Here is a 14910-nt window from a genome sequence, read left to right on the forward strand (position 1 = left end):
TGAATCACATGTGTTTTATTAGTAGTAACAGCATGAATCTCCCATTGTTGTGGCATGGTTTAGTCTTTCTCTGTTGCACAGCACTTCTGCCAGGTTTATGCTTTTTTTTTTCCTTTTTCTCCTAAGCTAGTTTTTAGTTAAGACCTGTCACTCAGGCCAGATCACAGCACCCTAACTTGGCGTGGCTGAGGTGCAGGAATGTGCAGCCAGAAGTGGGCCAACAATGGAGTCATCCCTTCAGTCATCTGACTGATATCAGGCAAATGAAACAAGTGAACCACATCCCAACACTGAATCAGAACTGAGAAACAGTACAAGGACACCAAGCATGAGAAAATTCAGAGCTATTGCAAGCTCCTGAGTTGTGCCCAGTCAGGGAACAGCCCAGGTACTATCAAATACATACATCTGCATCCCAAGAGCTATCACTCCACTCAAGTTTCTTAGAGCTTCTAAATTTTGCAAGAGGTTTTATTTTAGGTATCTGTATCTGGTCAAAGGTAAAGGGAGCAGTCTTAAATGGGTGAACAAAAAAATCTGACAGCATAACATTCAACAGGCAAATCTCGTTATGTTTTATAAAACAAGTAGATTTATTTTTAATGATTACTAAAATAGCTTAACATACAAGCAGATATGCCATCAGGATACACTCAGAAATAAGTCACAGTTTTTGTTTCTATTAAAAAAAAGCATTTGTCCAGTGAAATGTTCAAAATCTAATGCCATCCTGTTCTTCCTGAGCTATTCTTAAACATTTAGAACAGCAGCACTTCGATGTCTTTATACTGTTTGTATTTCTGACTGAAATAAGAACTGGTGCCCAGTGCTGGCTCTCAGTGGTAAATACAACTTCACCACTGGCTCAAGCAACCACAGTCTCTCCAGCTGTGCCCTTTTATGTGCTTAAGGTGATTTTGGTCAATTCCACATCACACTCCAGATCTGGGCCTGCACTAAGAAGCCAGAAGCTCCAGCACTTCCAATACATTCTCCTGGTTAAGAAGGTGTTGACAACGTGACAGCTCAAGAGACTTATGAGCAAAGAATGGGCCCAAGAACCACTAAGCTCTCAGCTGTTACAAGAAAATGTCATATTAACTTAAGAGCTGTATCCACACATTCCTTCATACTCAGAACTGAATACACGTAGCCCAACGGTTCAACAGCATCAACTAATAGTAATGAAATGGAAGTGCTGCAGTTCACTTTTTTTTTTCCTTACAAAATAATATTTACAACAGAAAGACATACATGTTTTTAGTCTGGTATGAGTGATTCCTGGCAGGAAACGCTCTAAAAATGTATTTTAAAAACATGCACTGCAAATCTGTTCTTCACTGAAGCTTATGCAGCAAGCACACAGACACATGAAAAAAAATCATTTTCTAGTTTACAGGGTACCACAAATAAATACATTCTTGTAATGAAAAAATAATGATCTTATTAAGATGAGAAATAATATTATGTCTTCCAAGGGGTTTTATTTGAAAAAGAGATGTAACATTTAGTAGATATGTGGTGGACATTTTTTCCATTTCTTTCCAAATTTTAAGACTTGCAGAACTTCTGAAGCAGTGATGGAAAGAGGTGCTGAGGGATCACTGAACTGACTTCTACTGCTAATTTTAAGTTAATACTTAGCACCTCAGCTTTTCTCACTCTCCAAACTGGTCAGGGCAGTCTCATTGAAGGAAGAAATGCTTGCTGAAAGATTCTGCCATTTCAAAAAGTCTCCAGAGAGAGCTGACATCTGTGCTGTGATTAGATGGATTCATGTCACTTCATCGTCATTGTTAAAGTATTACACAAGAAATGTGAATTCTGTCTGATGTTTTTGCATCTCATTACCTTATCACATACAATACTAGCTTTACCTACCAGCAGAAAAGGATCTTCAGAGCAAAGCCAACAGTGCACTAAGACAACTTCACAAGCAGATGAGTGGTTCTTCACTGGCACACGCTTCCTTCTAACTCCAAGACATCAAACCTGAGTAAGTTACTGAAGGCAACTTACCAAAAACTAGCAAGTTCCTTGCTTACGTTCTGTGGTTTTTATTCAGAGTCCCAGTCCCAGCCACTGTAGCAGAAGCAACCCAGCCACTTGATGAAGTTTCTTTGCATAGAAAGAACTGTGTGTATCTGAGCTCAACAGCTGCAGTTCTTCCCTGTTTAGCCATCAAAACACAGTTTCCGAAGGGCACTCGAAATCCTGTTATGTGCATCCCTCCATAAGAAGGCTCTTTTCAGGCCAAACAGGCAAGACAAGATGAGAGATACGGCTCCACAGTCCACTCAGCTTATCTGTATCCATGCTGTTGAAAGAACTAGGAACACCTGAACTAGTGAACTTGGTCCAAAGAAAATCCCTAACCTTCTCCTCAACTTCTTGCAAGGTGAGGCTTTTTCTCAGCGACTGCTCGTCCAGGAGAACTGTCAGCACAAGAGCCACGTCCTTAAATGCTGCATTTTCATGGTCACAGTACTTGTAAAAAATCAAGGTGGAGCCTGCAGGCAATAGCTCAAAACGATGCACCACTGCTACCTTCTTGCCTTCTCTGAACCCTGAGCTGAGCTCGTCATCTACCTCCAGCTTAACAACATCACTATCCAATATGGCTTTGTCTGCCCCATTAATTTTGATGGTAGTAGCATTCTGGGAGAATGCAAAAGCATTAGCAATCTCATCACTAAGACACCTCAGTGCTTTCTCAGCTTCTTGGCCAGCTGTGAACAGTAAGATGGCTGGCTCCAAATGCAGGTGGGAAGTATTGAGGTGCTTCTCAAGGAACACGTGGGTTCTTTTCCACAGATTGGGGTCCTGACTTTGGTACGTATTTCTGAGTTTCTTCATCTGGGCCCGAAATGCTTGCAGAATCTGAGTATTTCTTCTTGACAAAGTTGCATCTGGAAGGCTTAGCATTTTAATCCACAGGAAGGAAAACACTGAGATACTAATTAACAGAACAAGTACCAAAGTCCATCCCTTGAGAAATCCACTCTGTGATCCATCCTCTATAGAAAAGAGGAGCAAACAACAAAAAGAAAAGAAGAAAATACAGTAGAAGTTAAGGAACTCATCATCCCACTCTTGAGCTACTGGTACAATAGTTGAAAAGAAAAGCTATGTTCTAGTTCAGAAAATAACCTTTTGGATTTCATTCTTTTCAGGTTAAAAGGGGTGTTGTAAAATCGTCACTTCTTCAGCAACAGAGTGACACGTTGTGTTATTTTAAAGCATTTTCAGATTAACTAGAATTGGACGTTCTTCTGAAAAAGGAGCTGCTCTCACAGTTCTACCCTTTGTTCAAACAAATCCAAACTCAGCTTAAAATGGTGCTCAGAAAGGTCAAGCTTCTTCCTCCAGTTAGTTTCTACAGAATCACACTGACAGAAAACCTGGCAGTACCAGAACTGTTTCTGCTGCTGTTTCTCCTCCCTATGCTCTTAAGTATTAAAATGCATTATTTATATATCTGAACACTGGTGCTCAATACTGCCAGCTTCCCAAAGTCACATGGCAAACAGCACACAGGAGCACAGTGAGTACCAGAAATCTTAACTTGGTTCTGAATTTGAATGGCCAAACTAACATGGTTTGACCCACCGCAAGCATAAGGTTTGATTCTGTCCCCAGTAAAACCCATAACAAAACACACCAAATTCTCTGGCAACAAAGACACCTTATACTAGGTCGTTGGGGCTTTTTTATATGTCCTAACCTTGATCAGGACAGCAACACAACAGCTATTAATTAATAACACTGCTAGATCTGCCTCAGCTTTAATTGTGGCACAAATTTTGTAGGCAGGACAGGTGGGAGATGTTAAAAACATCACCCATCCATCACACAAAACTCTTCTTTGTACTGAAAACACATGCCCTGGTGAGCAAGGCATCTGTTCTGTTAAGGATGCTCACTTTGAGCAAGCCAGCAAATGGTTAAAATAACACAAGTACGAAACAGAAGCAAAAGCAGAAGTCTTACTTTTGGCCAAGTGCCGTGACTGCTTCCCTGTGCTGGGCTGATCTCGGAATTTACTTCTGCCTGCTGAGATTAAGAAAGGAATGTGAGAAAAAGACATACAACAGTAATCATAACCAATCTTCCAGTGGGGAGAGGGCCTGCAGTAAGGCTGTAATCAGGGATATGCATTCTCCAGAAACCTGCAGCACCTAGGAAAGGTCACATTTCCTTCTCTAAAGGTAATTTTTTTTGTCTAATTAACAGTAGCAAGTTAGCATGGTGCCAGAAACTTCAACAGAGGTTGCAATGCAGGTTTGGCAGGCCTGTTACCTCAATCAGATCACAGCCCCATACTACACACCAATAACTGCTGAGGTTTCAAATTAAAATATACCACTGGTCTGTTTATTTAAATGGGTTCAGACAGCAAAATACTGGAGACATCACCCATCAAAGAGCACTACGAGCAACTTTCCCAAGAGACCTGTATGAATATACACAATGCAATTGCTGCTCAGCATGTTTTCTTTGTTTTGCCTGTTAATTAAGAAGACGTGAGAATTTCTGGCTCCTTGAGAATGACAGCAACTGGTTTCCAAGCTGAAGGCTTTTTAATAATATATATAACCAAATCTGCCAGTGACCCTACTGAGAATAAACAGAACAAAAACACACCCTGTAGTAGTTACTTCAAGAGCACCAAACTAAACACAGCAACCTTGCTTCTGTAACGACAGTAGGTGCTAGAAGCAGTTGAGGTTTAAGCCAGAGATTAAATGGCTAAATGAGCAACTGTTCTGCAACTCTCTGCCACCCTCAACAGGGCACAGGCAGATTCTGTCAAGCACTCTTCCAAGAGGAAAAAGCCAACAAACATCAACCAACACACACACACAGAACCAAGCAAACAAACAAAACTAGTGAAGGACCCTCTCTCCCATCCAAAAGCACAAAAATATGACACAAGGAATCGGTAACGGTGGGGCCACCTTTATTCCAGGAAAGCTCACAGAGGAAGGTGATGTGTGTACACACTGATTCACTGATACCAGAAGTTAAGGTTGTTTTCTTTCCCCTTACCCCCACAACATCCCTGGCTTGGTGCTCTGCACTTTGGTTGCACCGTGAATTAACTCAACTCAGCCAAAAAACAACAGCAAAAAAAAGTGAGGGTGGGCAGGGGTCATTTTCTGTTGGGTCAACAAGTTGAATAACCTCACTGAAATAGAAAAGCCTGGCTCTGGAACTCAGCAGCTTCCCCACCTTCCATGTGGGCCTACCTGTTGACTACTGGTGCTCCCAGACAGAGTTACAAGGCACAAGGAAAGTACAAGCAGAGGAAAGGAAAAGAATTCTGTAGCGTTCTGTTATTTACAGGGAAGGACTCAGGAACTACTCCTCTCCTACTTACTCTGTGATTTTGTAGAATGGTGCTCTCGAGTATTCTCAAAGAACTCAGCCTTACTTTCTGAAACCAAAGCAAAAATCAGACATAAAACCGTGGTCACTTCAGAGTTTACAATAGTAAGACACTTGCAATACTTGTTTAGCTCTTGCTGTGAAATCCTTCAGAGGTTATCAGGGAAGGAGCACACAGTGTACTGCCAAACCAGACCTGCTCTACGTGACTGCCTCAGACTCCTCTGCAGAGGAAGAAAGCTACCACATCTAACAGAAAGGGCCTGCCACCTGGGTCATTTCTTCAGTCTGCACTCACAATTGCTTTCAGTGCTCTCCCACAAGCAGTGAATGTATCTGTGTGATCAAGCAATTACTGACAGATTGAATGCAAACCACCCCCCAGCTCTCCAGTGTCACCAGCTCCCCCCAAACCTTCCTGCTGGAGCATATCTGTTTGGGTGCAGTCAAATCACTTTAGTACAAATCATTTTAGTACAATTAAACAACCACTTATTACATCACAGGAAAGGCACTGACAAAGCTAGCATCATTACCTTTTAATGGTGTATAAACATTTGGCTGATCCCCTGCTGGTTTCTTGGGTTCAGTTACATCGCAGTCATTCACTTCTTCCTCTGCTGGGCTGTCTGGAAGGAAGGAAGCTGAAGAACCACCTGTTAGGTAGGAAAAAAGATAAAAAGAGGACGGATCTGATTGCAGCATTGCTAGCACACATAACATCCCAAGACCAATGGAGCAAGATGCCCTTCTCTCGGGGGCACCCACGTCCCTCACTAGTAGCTGGGAAGAAGCAAACCCACACTGTCAGTGTTGGTCAAACCCTGCAGCCGCTGGGAGGCTGAAACCCAACTCAGCACTGCTAACCAGGAAGAATATAGTCCAGTAAGGTGACAGAAGCCACAAAGCAAAGGTCAGGCAGGGCCGGCCAGCCAGCCAAAAGCAGCATCACGCACAAACAAACAAAAAAAAAAGAGGTATCAAAAGATAATGCCGGCAGAGCCATAGCACTGCAGCGTCACCGCCTCCTGCAGCCGCCCGACCGAGCGACTTTCCCGCTACCCCACCCGGCAGCCGGAACGGTGCTTCAGTCCAGCAGCCAGCAGCAGGGCCGGGACTCACCTGCCGCCCTGCAGGCGCGGATGGGAGGCCGAGTCAGGCTGCCCGGGCCGCCGAAGGCCCACTCGGCTCCTGCAACGAAACACGCGTCAAGATTGCGCCTGGCTCCGATGGGGATCCCATCCCCTCCCCGCCCGCCCGCCCCGCTGCGCGCCGCCCCACCGCGCCCTAAACCGCACAATCCACCGCGCTACGCCCGCCCGCGCCGCTCACCCTCCGGCGCTCCACCGGAGTCGGGCTCGGCCTCGGCCTCGGTTTCCGCCGCGAAGCGGGGGCTCTTCCGCCTGTGCTTCAGCTCGGGGGCGTGCGGCGGAGCCCGCTCCTCACCGTCCCCCACCATCCCGTCCGCCGCTCCGCGCAGCACCGAAGCTGCCGCCTTTCCGCGGCGGGGGCGGCTCCACCGACCTCACTTCCCGGGGCGGGGTGGGTTCCTGCCCGCCACTTCCGCGTCACGTGGTGCCGCGGCCGGGGGCCGCGCCCCCTGGGGGCAGTCCGCCGTCGTGCCGTGCCTCAGGGCTGAAGGTAAATTTACCCAAAGCAAAGCATCATCTGCTAACGGAAGCAAGGAAAAAAAGTCAGTTATTCCGTAAAGCAGAGCGCTGTATGAGCTGCCAAGAAGAGGGTGATTTCCATTCCAGTCAGCACAAAGAGCAGGCAGCGGAACAGGTTTCGTTCGCCTCAGTTACATCTCCCGTGGCTAAGCACATCCCTGCCGAGTCCTGCGCTGCTTATGGACCTGGTGACCAGGCATGAGTCTGATCCTTTCTAACACTCTGCCTTCGTTGCCCCCGTGCCGATAAGGATTGGAGATTTCCTGCACACAGCACTGAAAATGTGATTTTTTCAACCCACTTGAACTTGATCTGCTGCCTGGTGTGCAGGCGTCTGAAGTTCTAGCAGCAAAGGGTTTGGTGAACAGCACCACGTGGCTCTCCAAACTGAAGAGCTCCGGATGCACCCTCTGCTTTATGCCAGCACCACTTCAGTTGTTTTTCCCTGTGCTTTGTTTCAGCCCTTTGTTGCTGGGCTGTATGGCAGACTGCAGCCCGACCTAGGGGGGGACGCAGCCTCTGGCCTTTGCACTGATCCTTTCCCCTGCTGTGACGTGTCCCATGTCACCGGATCCTATGAAACAGGTCCTGGGGCAGGGGGCGGAAAGGATAGAGTATATCTACTCCCCTGTAGGCACAGCAAGGAGTATTATCATTTTGTTGAAAAGCATAATACAGAATGCTCCAGCAAACAGCCCTGCTGGCAGAAACGCTGCTTCTCAAGGAAGAGGCGGCCGTGCTGGAGAGGAAGGAGGAAAACTACAGCTCCCAGCAGCCTGTCCGGGCACCCGAGGAAGGGCAGGGTTCACCTTTGCACCCACAGCGGAGTATTCGGAGTGTGTTTGGGGAAAGGACTCTCTAGCCAGCCCCAGAGCCCCAGGGCAAGAGCAAGCCTCTGGGCCGCTGCTGGCTGCCTTGCTGCTTCTAGTCGCTGCCTTGACTGGCTCCAGCCCTGCCTGGGTAAGTGTCTGAAGGCACGTCATCTTTGTGCTTCCTTATTCTGCGAGCGGGAATGCCACAGGGAGGGGAGGGAGTGCAGCCAGGCCAGGAGAGCCACACTTTGTACCCGTGCTTGCAGTTAGCAAGAAAACTGAGTTACAGAGCCAGCCCAGGGTGGGAAGGTGCCCCTCCAGTGGGGAATCGAGATCTTTGGTCTGCTTGAACCCATCTCCAGCTGGGAAAGTTTCTAATGAGTTTTCCACGCTGCCTGTCACTGGTTGGCTGGCAGACATTGCTCACTGTGAGTTCATGGCATACCGTAACGGCTACATGCACTCGTTTTCCTGCAACTAGATTAACTTTAAGGGGAGGGAGGAGCCTCCCCTTCCACCATGAATCACCGCGGCTGTGTTTGCACTTATCAGGTCCACGGACATTGAGCTGCAGTTCCTGAGGCCGAGGCGGAATGGTCGCTCTGCCAGGGGTAGGACTTGGTCAGCCACCCCACCAAGGGGGAGACGAAGCCCTGTACAAGCAAAGGAGAAAGTGAAGCAAAACGGTGCTGGGACTCCAGGGGAGAAACAAAATGGAAGAGAGTTCAAGTGTGGGTCTGCCCGGAGGTAAGTTAATTAACTCTGTGCTTGCTCCACGTCCTGGGAAAATCCCATCGTGAAACGACTTCAACACTAACAAGGGAAATAGAAACCAAACGAAGCTAAGAAAAATCCACTCTTCTGCAAGCCACTTTCAATTTTGGGTTCCTGTCAGCAACAGGTTTAGGCTTTGTGCTTGGGATGCAGCTCAAGAAGGGCTGAAGGTAGAGCTGCAGGCTGGGAGAGTTTTCTTCCTGCTATCCCAGTGATTCTCCCTGGGAAACAGCTTTGTAATGCAGTGTGCAGAGAGAGAAACGCCCCTGGGCCAACAGCCAAATCTAAGTGCAGTCAGGTAGGGCAGCTCCCAGTGGCACCACCGTGCATAGTAGGTGGCAGAGATAGTCACCTCCCTTGGGTTACCAATCAAAGAGGAGGAGGTTCTGTTGCACAAAGGTATCTCGAATGCACCTGCAGAAAGCATTTCTATGCTTCCAGTGAAGAGGTGAGCCTTCACGAGGTTGTTTCTACCAGGAAGGGATGAGATAGTTCAGCTCGAGCGCAGGATCCAAACTCTGTACAACCCAGAAGCCAAAAATTCATAGGCATTAAATAACCAAGCCAGTTTTCCACCACCTGGGGATGTAAAACTTACAGAGGAGGCAGGGCAAGGTACATTACTTGTACCCAACTTGAATAGCAGGATATGTATAGCTTCCTTGATTTCAGTTCTCGCCATGAAATTCCATTCTGCTATCTTCTTTCTTGCACTGGAGCATTTCAGTGACATACTGATGCTATCTACAATCCAATCAGACCTGCCCTGGGCATTTGGAAGTGTTCCTATAATGGCAGGAGCAAAGTAACAAAGAATGTGAAAGTCATGCTCCAAAGGAAAGTGTATTCTGACCTGTGACACGTGCAGCTTTCCTCTGTTTTCAAATTAGTAGGGAGTTCCTTGCCATTTTTAACAGCCTCCATTCTAATTTCTCATGATTATTTATCTATCGCTATAGTTTTTTTTATCAGCCATGAGTCATTTTTCTGCCAACAGTGCCTGAAATTTGAGCTGCAGTTTGGTTCTGTAAGACTCAGAATATGCTTCAAATTCTTTATGTTCATCCTTAGAATTTCTCTGTTGAATTTTGCCCTGATACTTACTTTTAATTTGACTATTTTTGTGTTAGCCTAGCTGTTGGGAAGAGTAGCCCCATCAGCAGTGAAACCTGAGGTACAGGAAGAAGAAAGCAGGGACAGGGTTTGGCTTCCAAGATGGCTACTGTGTGGGCACTGGCAGAAATGTTATGGCCAGGATTCAACAACAGCCTTAGAAACACTTCAAGTCTGTTATCTTAATTTGCTAGCCTAGGAAAACCACAGATCCAAAAGTGAAAAGTGTTGATAACAAACCAGTGTTTCGGGTACTGCTGAACAGCTGTTGTTCAGGCTCAAGGTTTTCTCTATCTCCAAGTGGTTGCCTTTGCATCACTTGGGACCCCCAGACCCCTTCCTTCACTTCTTCCAGTGTCTCAACCTCAACCCGAGTGTTTTCCAACCTTTGGTTACCCCATGTGCCCACCAGGCAAGACCTGAGCATTAGAAAGATCTCAAGTTACTGGTGTTGGACTGGTCAAAGGATGGATAGAGGACTGCCTCACTGAAAGTGACTGTGTGGCTACCACTACAGCCAAAATTAAACAGAGCCCTCTGTGTAAACAGTGTGGCTCACTGGTGATGATGGCTGGTCATGGTAAATTCTCCTCCACAGCAGCTTGCGTAGATGCTTCCAAAATGCAAGAACTGGGAGTTTCACAGGGTGGTGATAAAGTGCTGGGTGTTCTTATCTCCTGCATGGCTAAATGAGCTTGTAAACTCTGATCCCAACAGCTGGGCCAACCACAGAGAGCACAGCTGAGCATCTTGTACACCAAGAATCTCCTGAGCTCCAAGTGACAAGCACGTGGACTGAGACCTCCTGCAAACCAGAGGAGGACTCTTCAGTGTGTAAGCCACCAGCTGCTCGTGGGGGAGAGGTGACTGTGACAGAGTTAGATAGCCCCACAGTGGAGACTCCTCAGGAGGCTCAGGTTCCTCAGGAAACTGAAGTATCACTGGAAGAATCTGGAGAGAGAAAAGATGATGCGTCAGAAAGATCTCAGGAAGAAAATGACTTGGACAGAGGTGAGTCTCTCCCCATCTGTGTGTACTGCATTTCCAGAGCGCTGATGAAACAGGCCTTTCCCCAGAGGAGGCAGAACAGGAGAAAAGGTATTTGGTTCTTATGCTGAAAGAAACTAAGCCTCAGTCTGTGAATTTCATTCCTTACAGCCAGGCTGGGACAAACTGAAATTCACAGTGTGGGAGACAGCCTCCAGGAAGCACAGGAGGACCAGGAGGCAAGCAGGCAGTGTGAAAGCTCCGGCACAGCAGAGGAAGATGCTTTATCAAGAAGCAAGACGTTGAGCTCTGACAGTAAAATGACACGGTCAGATCTGAATGCCCCAGAAGACGTCACCAAGGGCCTCTTGGCAGAGGAGAGCACTAGTGATGCTCTCCTAGATCAGGAACCAGGCGAGCACACAGAGCAAGTGACACTGGAGAGCGTCTCCTCGAGCACGTTAAGGAGCAGACATGGGACTAAAGGTGAGCTGGTGGTTGCACACTGCTGCTGCTCCACTGTGCCTTTGCTTTGCCTAGGTGTTGGAATATAGTGAGATTTCCAATGCCTGTTGTCAGTTCTTTCGGAGTCGAGCAAGAAAGAAGATATTTGCTCCTTAGCACAAAGTTAACTTGCTCCTCTTTGTCTCCTTTGGCTGCTGTTTTCTTTTCAAAATCCTGAAACTGTGCTGAATCTTTCTAATTTCCCTGCCCCAAAAAGCAAGGAAAGACAAGACTTCTCAAAGCAGTGTTAACTCTTTCCCACAGCTGGAATTTGTTGCATTTCTCATAACTGCCCAACTGAGCTGTTATCCCAGCAGCAAGTAGAAAATCTATTTCTCTCACTGTAGGACATGCAGCCCCACAGCCAGAGGCTCAGCGCTGCTTGCAGAGCATCACTGCCCAGAACACAGAACAGGAGAAGCCTAAAAAGTCCTTCCTAGTGAAAGGTGAGGAAAAGGAGCTTCCCTTGTGCATTACTCATCGACCAGAAGGCCCTGATCCTCCAGGAACAAGTAATGAAGCACATTTATTTTTTCTTCTCTCTCATGACCCTTCGCAGTCTTTTCTGAAGGTTTGAGGGAACCCTTGCTCAGCAGGCACTGCAGATCTGCGGGAAATGGGGTCACAAATAAAGCAAGCAATCCGTGCCCATAGAGAGAAGCCCAGTTTGACCCGATCTGTGCCATACATTTCTCCTGGCAGGAGGAGATCCTGGGCAGTCGTGTCTGAACCCCACTGTTTTCCCTTCTGGACAGAAGCAGGGTAGCTCTTGTTCACCCAACACAGCTAGGGGGAAGGCAGCAAACACAGTCAGCCACCTCCACGTGTGGGGGCAGGTGCTCCAAAGGGTCACAAACCTTAAAGAAAACAGATGTGGGGGTAAGAGAAGAAAGCTGGTGGGCTGCTGTGATTCCAGTTAGTGTTTTGTACTGCAACTGTGAAACTGTAGCCTCGCCCTCTTCTCTGGAGCTGTAGCCCCCCCAGGTGGCATGAAGGAGCATGGGTCCTACGGTACAGAGCAAGTGGTTTCTTCCCTATTTCTGGGACCTCAGAGAGTGCCAACCAGAACCACTTTTGCATCATAGCAGGGAAGGTCAAGGAAGGTATAAAGAGTGAGTTGCCGTGGGTTGCTTGGGACTGACTTCTGTTCCCTGTTTGCATCTCTTCCCTTTTGAGCAGGATTTGTCGTTCTGGGCCTGGTATTTCTTGTCTTCTGCATATTCTGCTTCGGCAACCCAGCCGCCAAGTCCCAGCCAGCCCCCAGGAACCCCACGGTGGAGGCCTTCCTGTCCCAGTTCAACCAGCTGCAGGACAGATTTCCAGGGCAGAGTCCCAACCTGTGGCTTCGCAGTCGCAAGATCTTGCAGAAGCACCTCAACACATCCCAGCACACGCAGCCTGCCATCATCATCTTCACAGCTGCCCGCAAAGGCGAGCGGACCTTGCGATGCCTTAGCACCCACGTGGCTGACACCTATTCAGCAGCCCTGCGTGCCAGCACGGTGCAGATCGATGGCAAGGAGAAATCTGGGCTCCAGAGTGACAAGGCCAAGCTGGAGGTGGACTCAGAGCTCAGCTCAGCTTTCCAGGCTGGGGACCGTGCTGCGGTGATACACCGCTTCGAGCTGCTGCCGGCGGGTGCCACACTCATCTTCTACAAGTACTGTGACCACGAGAGTGCTGCTTTTAAGGACGTGGCCCTGCTGCTGACCGTGCTGCTGGAGGAGGAGATGCTGGAGACTCACATCAGCCTCCGACAGGTGGAAGAGAGGGTTCGTGACTTCCTCTGGGCCAAGTTCACCGGTGCCAGGACTCCCAGCTCCTATGACCACATGGACTCTGACAAACTGAGTGGGCTGTGGAGCCGCATCTCCCACCTGGTCCTGCCGATCCACCCAGTGCAGAACATTGAGAAGGAGGGCTGCCACACTAAACCCTAGGGGCACAGGCTGCCAGAGCCCCAGGAAGGGTTGGAAAGCCAGCCTCGGGACAAGTGGAGACACAAATGAATGAGGAACTCACTTCATCTAACTCCAGTGCTATTTCTCTACAGTTTTTTTCCCCTGTACCTTCCTGGAGGAGTTCAAGAGGGACAAATGGATTCAGGACTCCTGGCCGACTGAAGGTAATGAGAGACTGTATGCTTCCTTCTGACAGCTGGGAAGAGCTGATGGTTTAGACTGCTAATTGCACAGGAGCACATTACAGCGTGGGGAGGCAGGAGGGAAAAACAGCGTGTTGCAGGAAGCAGAACAAAGCAAGGTAAAACTCACTAAACCCAACGTTTGGAAGTCGTGCTTCAAAAAGAAAACCCGACTGCTAGTCAGGAGTTTGACCAGTCAGTCCTGGTACAGCTCCACCAACTGACTGACACCCAAAGACCAGATCCTAAATTCAGGATGTGCAAACAGATCTGCAATCCAGAAATTCCTCAAACAACAACAAAAAACGTCAAGCTGTCAGCACTTAAACACTACACGAACTGGGGAATCCTGCAGAGTGGCCATTCTGAAAACAAGAAAACAAGGAAACACAAAACTCTTTGTTGTCACTCTGATGGTGTGAAGCCCCAAGGCAAAGGAATGAACAACACGATTTAACTTAATACCTTAAAAAGTTCACTCTTGATCCATTCAATACCACAAGGCTTCAGACAGCTCTTCGGGCTAATGCATCTCCACCTAGATCTGGTGGAAGCCATCAGAAGTATTTCTGCATCATTTGTCTGCACAGAGGACAGCCCTTGGGGTCAGGACAGGGGCAAGATGACAAAATACCTCTGTGAGCCATTCCACACCTTCGTGGAGATTGAGAGTGTGTGCAGCCCAGCAGTTCCTGCCTTGCTCTCTCTTGTTCTGCCTGCCTCTCCCCAGCTAACTTTTATCGATGAATGTAGATGATAACACTGATATTTATTTGAAGCCTCATGAGGCAGCACACCAGGTCCTTGCCCACCAAAGGTACATTTGCCTTCCTGCCAGGCAGGTGCTGCTCTGGCTACCATTAGAGCAACTAGGAGCAGAGCTGATACCACCTCTGAGAACAAAACCTCTGACATTAACACTCAAAATCCTTAACTAAGCGGGATGGATTCTTACCGCTCCTCCTCTTCTGCACCCCAGGAAGAGAAATCCAGATCCTGCAAAGTCTGTAGTGCCCCTGCACACTGAATTACTGCAGGAGTGCTGGGACAGAGCTGCTGACTCAGGGAACAGCTGGAGGCAGGCACAGGTTGAGGTATTTATGATAACCCAGCAGCCAGCCCCAGGTGTCAGCCCTTTGTGCCTACAATCATGCCTGCTGGAGGTGGAGCAGCTGGAGCAAAGCATGTCTTGTGTCTGTGCAGACAGCAGAGACTGAAGCCTTGCAGAGGCACAGACTGCACCTGAGCAAGACACAAATCAAGAACAGTGTGCTGTTTTTACAAGCAGTCCACCTAAGTGCTCCAGACCCCCGTGCTGGCCGTGGTGCCTTGCTGATCTGCTCCATCCATGGCTCAGCCATTCACCCAGTGCCTGAAGTCACTGCCCGACTCTTCTGTCCTCCCACTGTGTGCCTTTCCTCTCCTGGGAGATCTGTGGGCAGTGACTCCGAGGAATGGGACAAAGAGAAGGAAGGGGAGAGGGTTGCAATTTGAACCAAAGAGCAGACATTTGATTTCT

At 48.0% G+C, this 14910-nt stretch overlaps 2 protein-coding genes across 3 annotated transcripts; one reads left to right on the forward strand and one right to left on the reverse strand.

Moving 5' to 3' along the window:
* Positions 1–684: 684 nt before the first annotated feature.
* On the reverse strand, positions 685–6911 carry LOC136053796 (torsin-1A-interacting protein 1-like). Its single transcript, XM_065744735.1, has 6 exons — positions 6721–6911; positions 6511–6579; positions 5925–6044; positions 5381–5437; positions 3991–4050; positions 685–3017 (listed from the first exon to the last, which is right to left on the reverse strand). The coding sequence occupies exons 1-6, from the start codon at positions 6845–6847 to the stop codon at positions 2218–2220; spliced, it is 1233 nt and encodes a 410-aa protein (XP_065600807.1). The 5' UTR covers positions 6848–6911; the 3' UTR covers positions 685–2217.
* Positions 6912–7980: 1069 nt separating this feature from the next.
* Positions 7981–13721, forward strand: TOR1AIP2 (torsin 1A interacting protein 2). Of its 2 annotated transcripts, none has more exons than XM_065744747.1 (6): positions 7981–8018; positions 8423–8617; positions 10475–10768; positions 10916–11230; positions 11596–11760; positions 12428–13721. In XM_065744747.1, exons 2-6 carry the CDS (start codon positions 8584–8586, stop codon positions 13186–13188), a joined length of 1569 nt encoding a protein of 522 aa, XP_065600819.1. In that variant the 5' UTR covers positions 7981–8018; positions 8423–8583; the 3' UTR covers positions 13189–13721. The 2 variants fall into 2 exon arrangements, with proteins under 2 accessions (XP_065600819.1, XP_065600828.1); XM_065744756.1 differs by having other exon boundaries at positions 11596–11694.
* The last annotated feature ends 1189 nt before the right edge of the window (positions 13722–14910 follow it).

The sequence above is a fragment of the Cyrtonyx montezumae genome, unplaced genomic scaffold (assembly GCF_038088225.1).
Source record: "Cyrtonyx montezumae isolate F1298 unplaced genomic scaffold, pur_monq_1.0 scaffold_1, whole genome shotgun sequence".
Classification (NCBI taxonomy): Eukaryota; Metazoa; Chordata; class Aves; order Galliformes; family Odontophoridae; genus Cyrtonyx; species Cyrtonyx montezumae.

What these genes read in the sequence shown, in the direction of transcription:
- LOC136053796 (XM_065744735.1), bottom strand. Translation starts at nt 6,847, where the DNA reads ATGGTGGGGGACGGTGAGGAGCGGGCTCCGCCGCACGCCCCCGAGCTG. An exon ending in CCGCGCCTGCAGGGCGGCAG is followed by an intron (nt 6,045 to 6,510) that starts GTGAGTCCCGGC and finishes CCTACCTAACAG; the next exon opens with GTGGTTCTTCAGCTTCCTTC. An exon ending in GTCACGGCACTTGGCCAAAA is followed by an intron (nt 3,018 to 3,990) that starts GTAAGACTTCTG and finishes TCTTTTCTATAG; the next exon opens with AGGATGGATCACAGAGTGGA.
- TOR1AIP2 (XM_065744747.1), top strand. Translation starts at nt 8,584, where the DNA reads ATGGAAGAGAGTTCAAGTGTGGGTCTGCCCGGAG. An exon ending in AGAAAATGACTTGGACAGAG is followed by an intron (nt 10,769 to 10,915) that starts GTGAGTCTCTCC and finishes CATTCCTTACAG; the next exon opens with CCAGGCTGGGACAAACTGAA. An exon ending in GAGCAGACATGGGACTAAAG is followed by an intron (nt 11,231 to 11,595) that starts GTGAGCTGGTGG and finishes CTCTCACTGTAG; the next exon opens with GACATGCAGCCCCACAGCCA.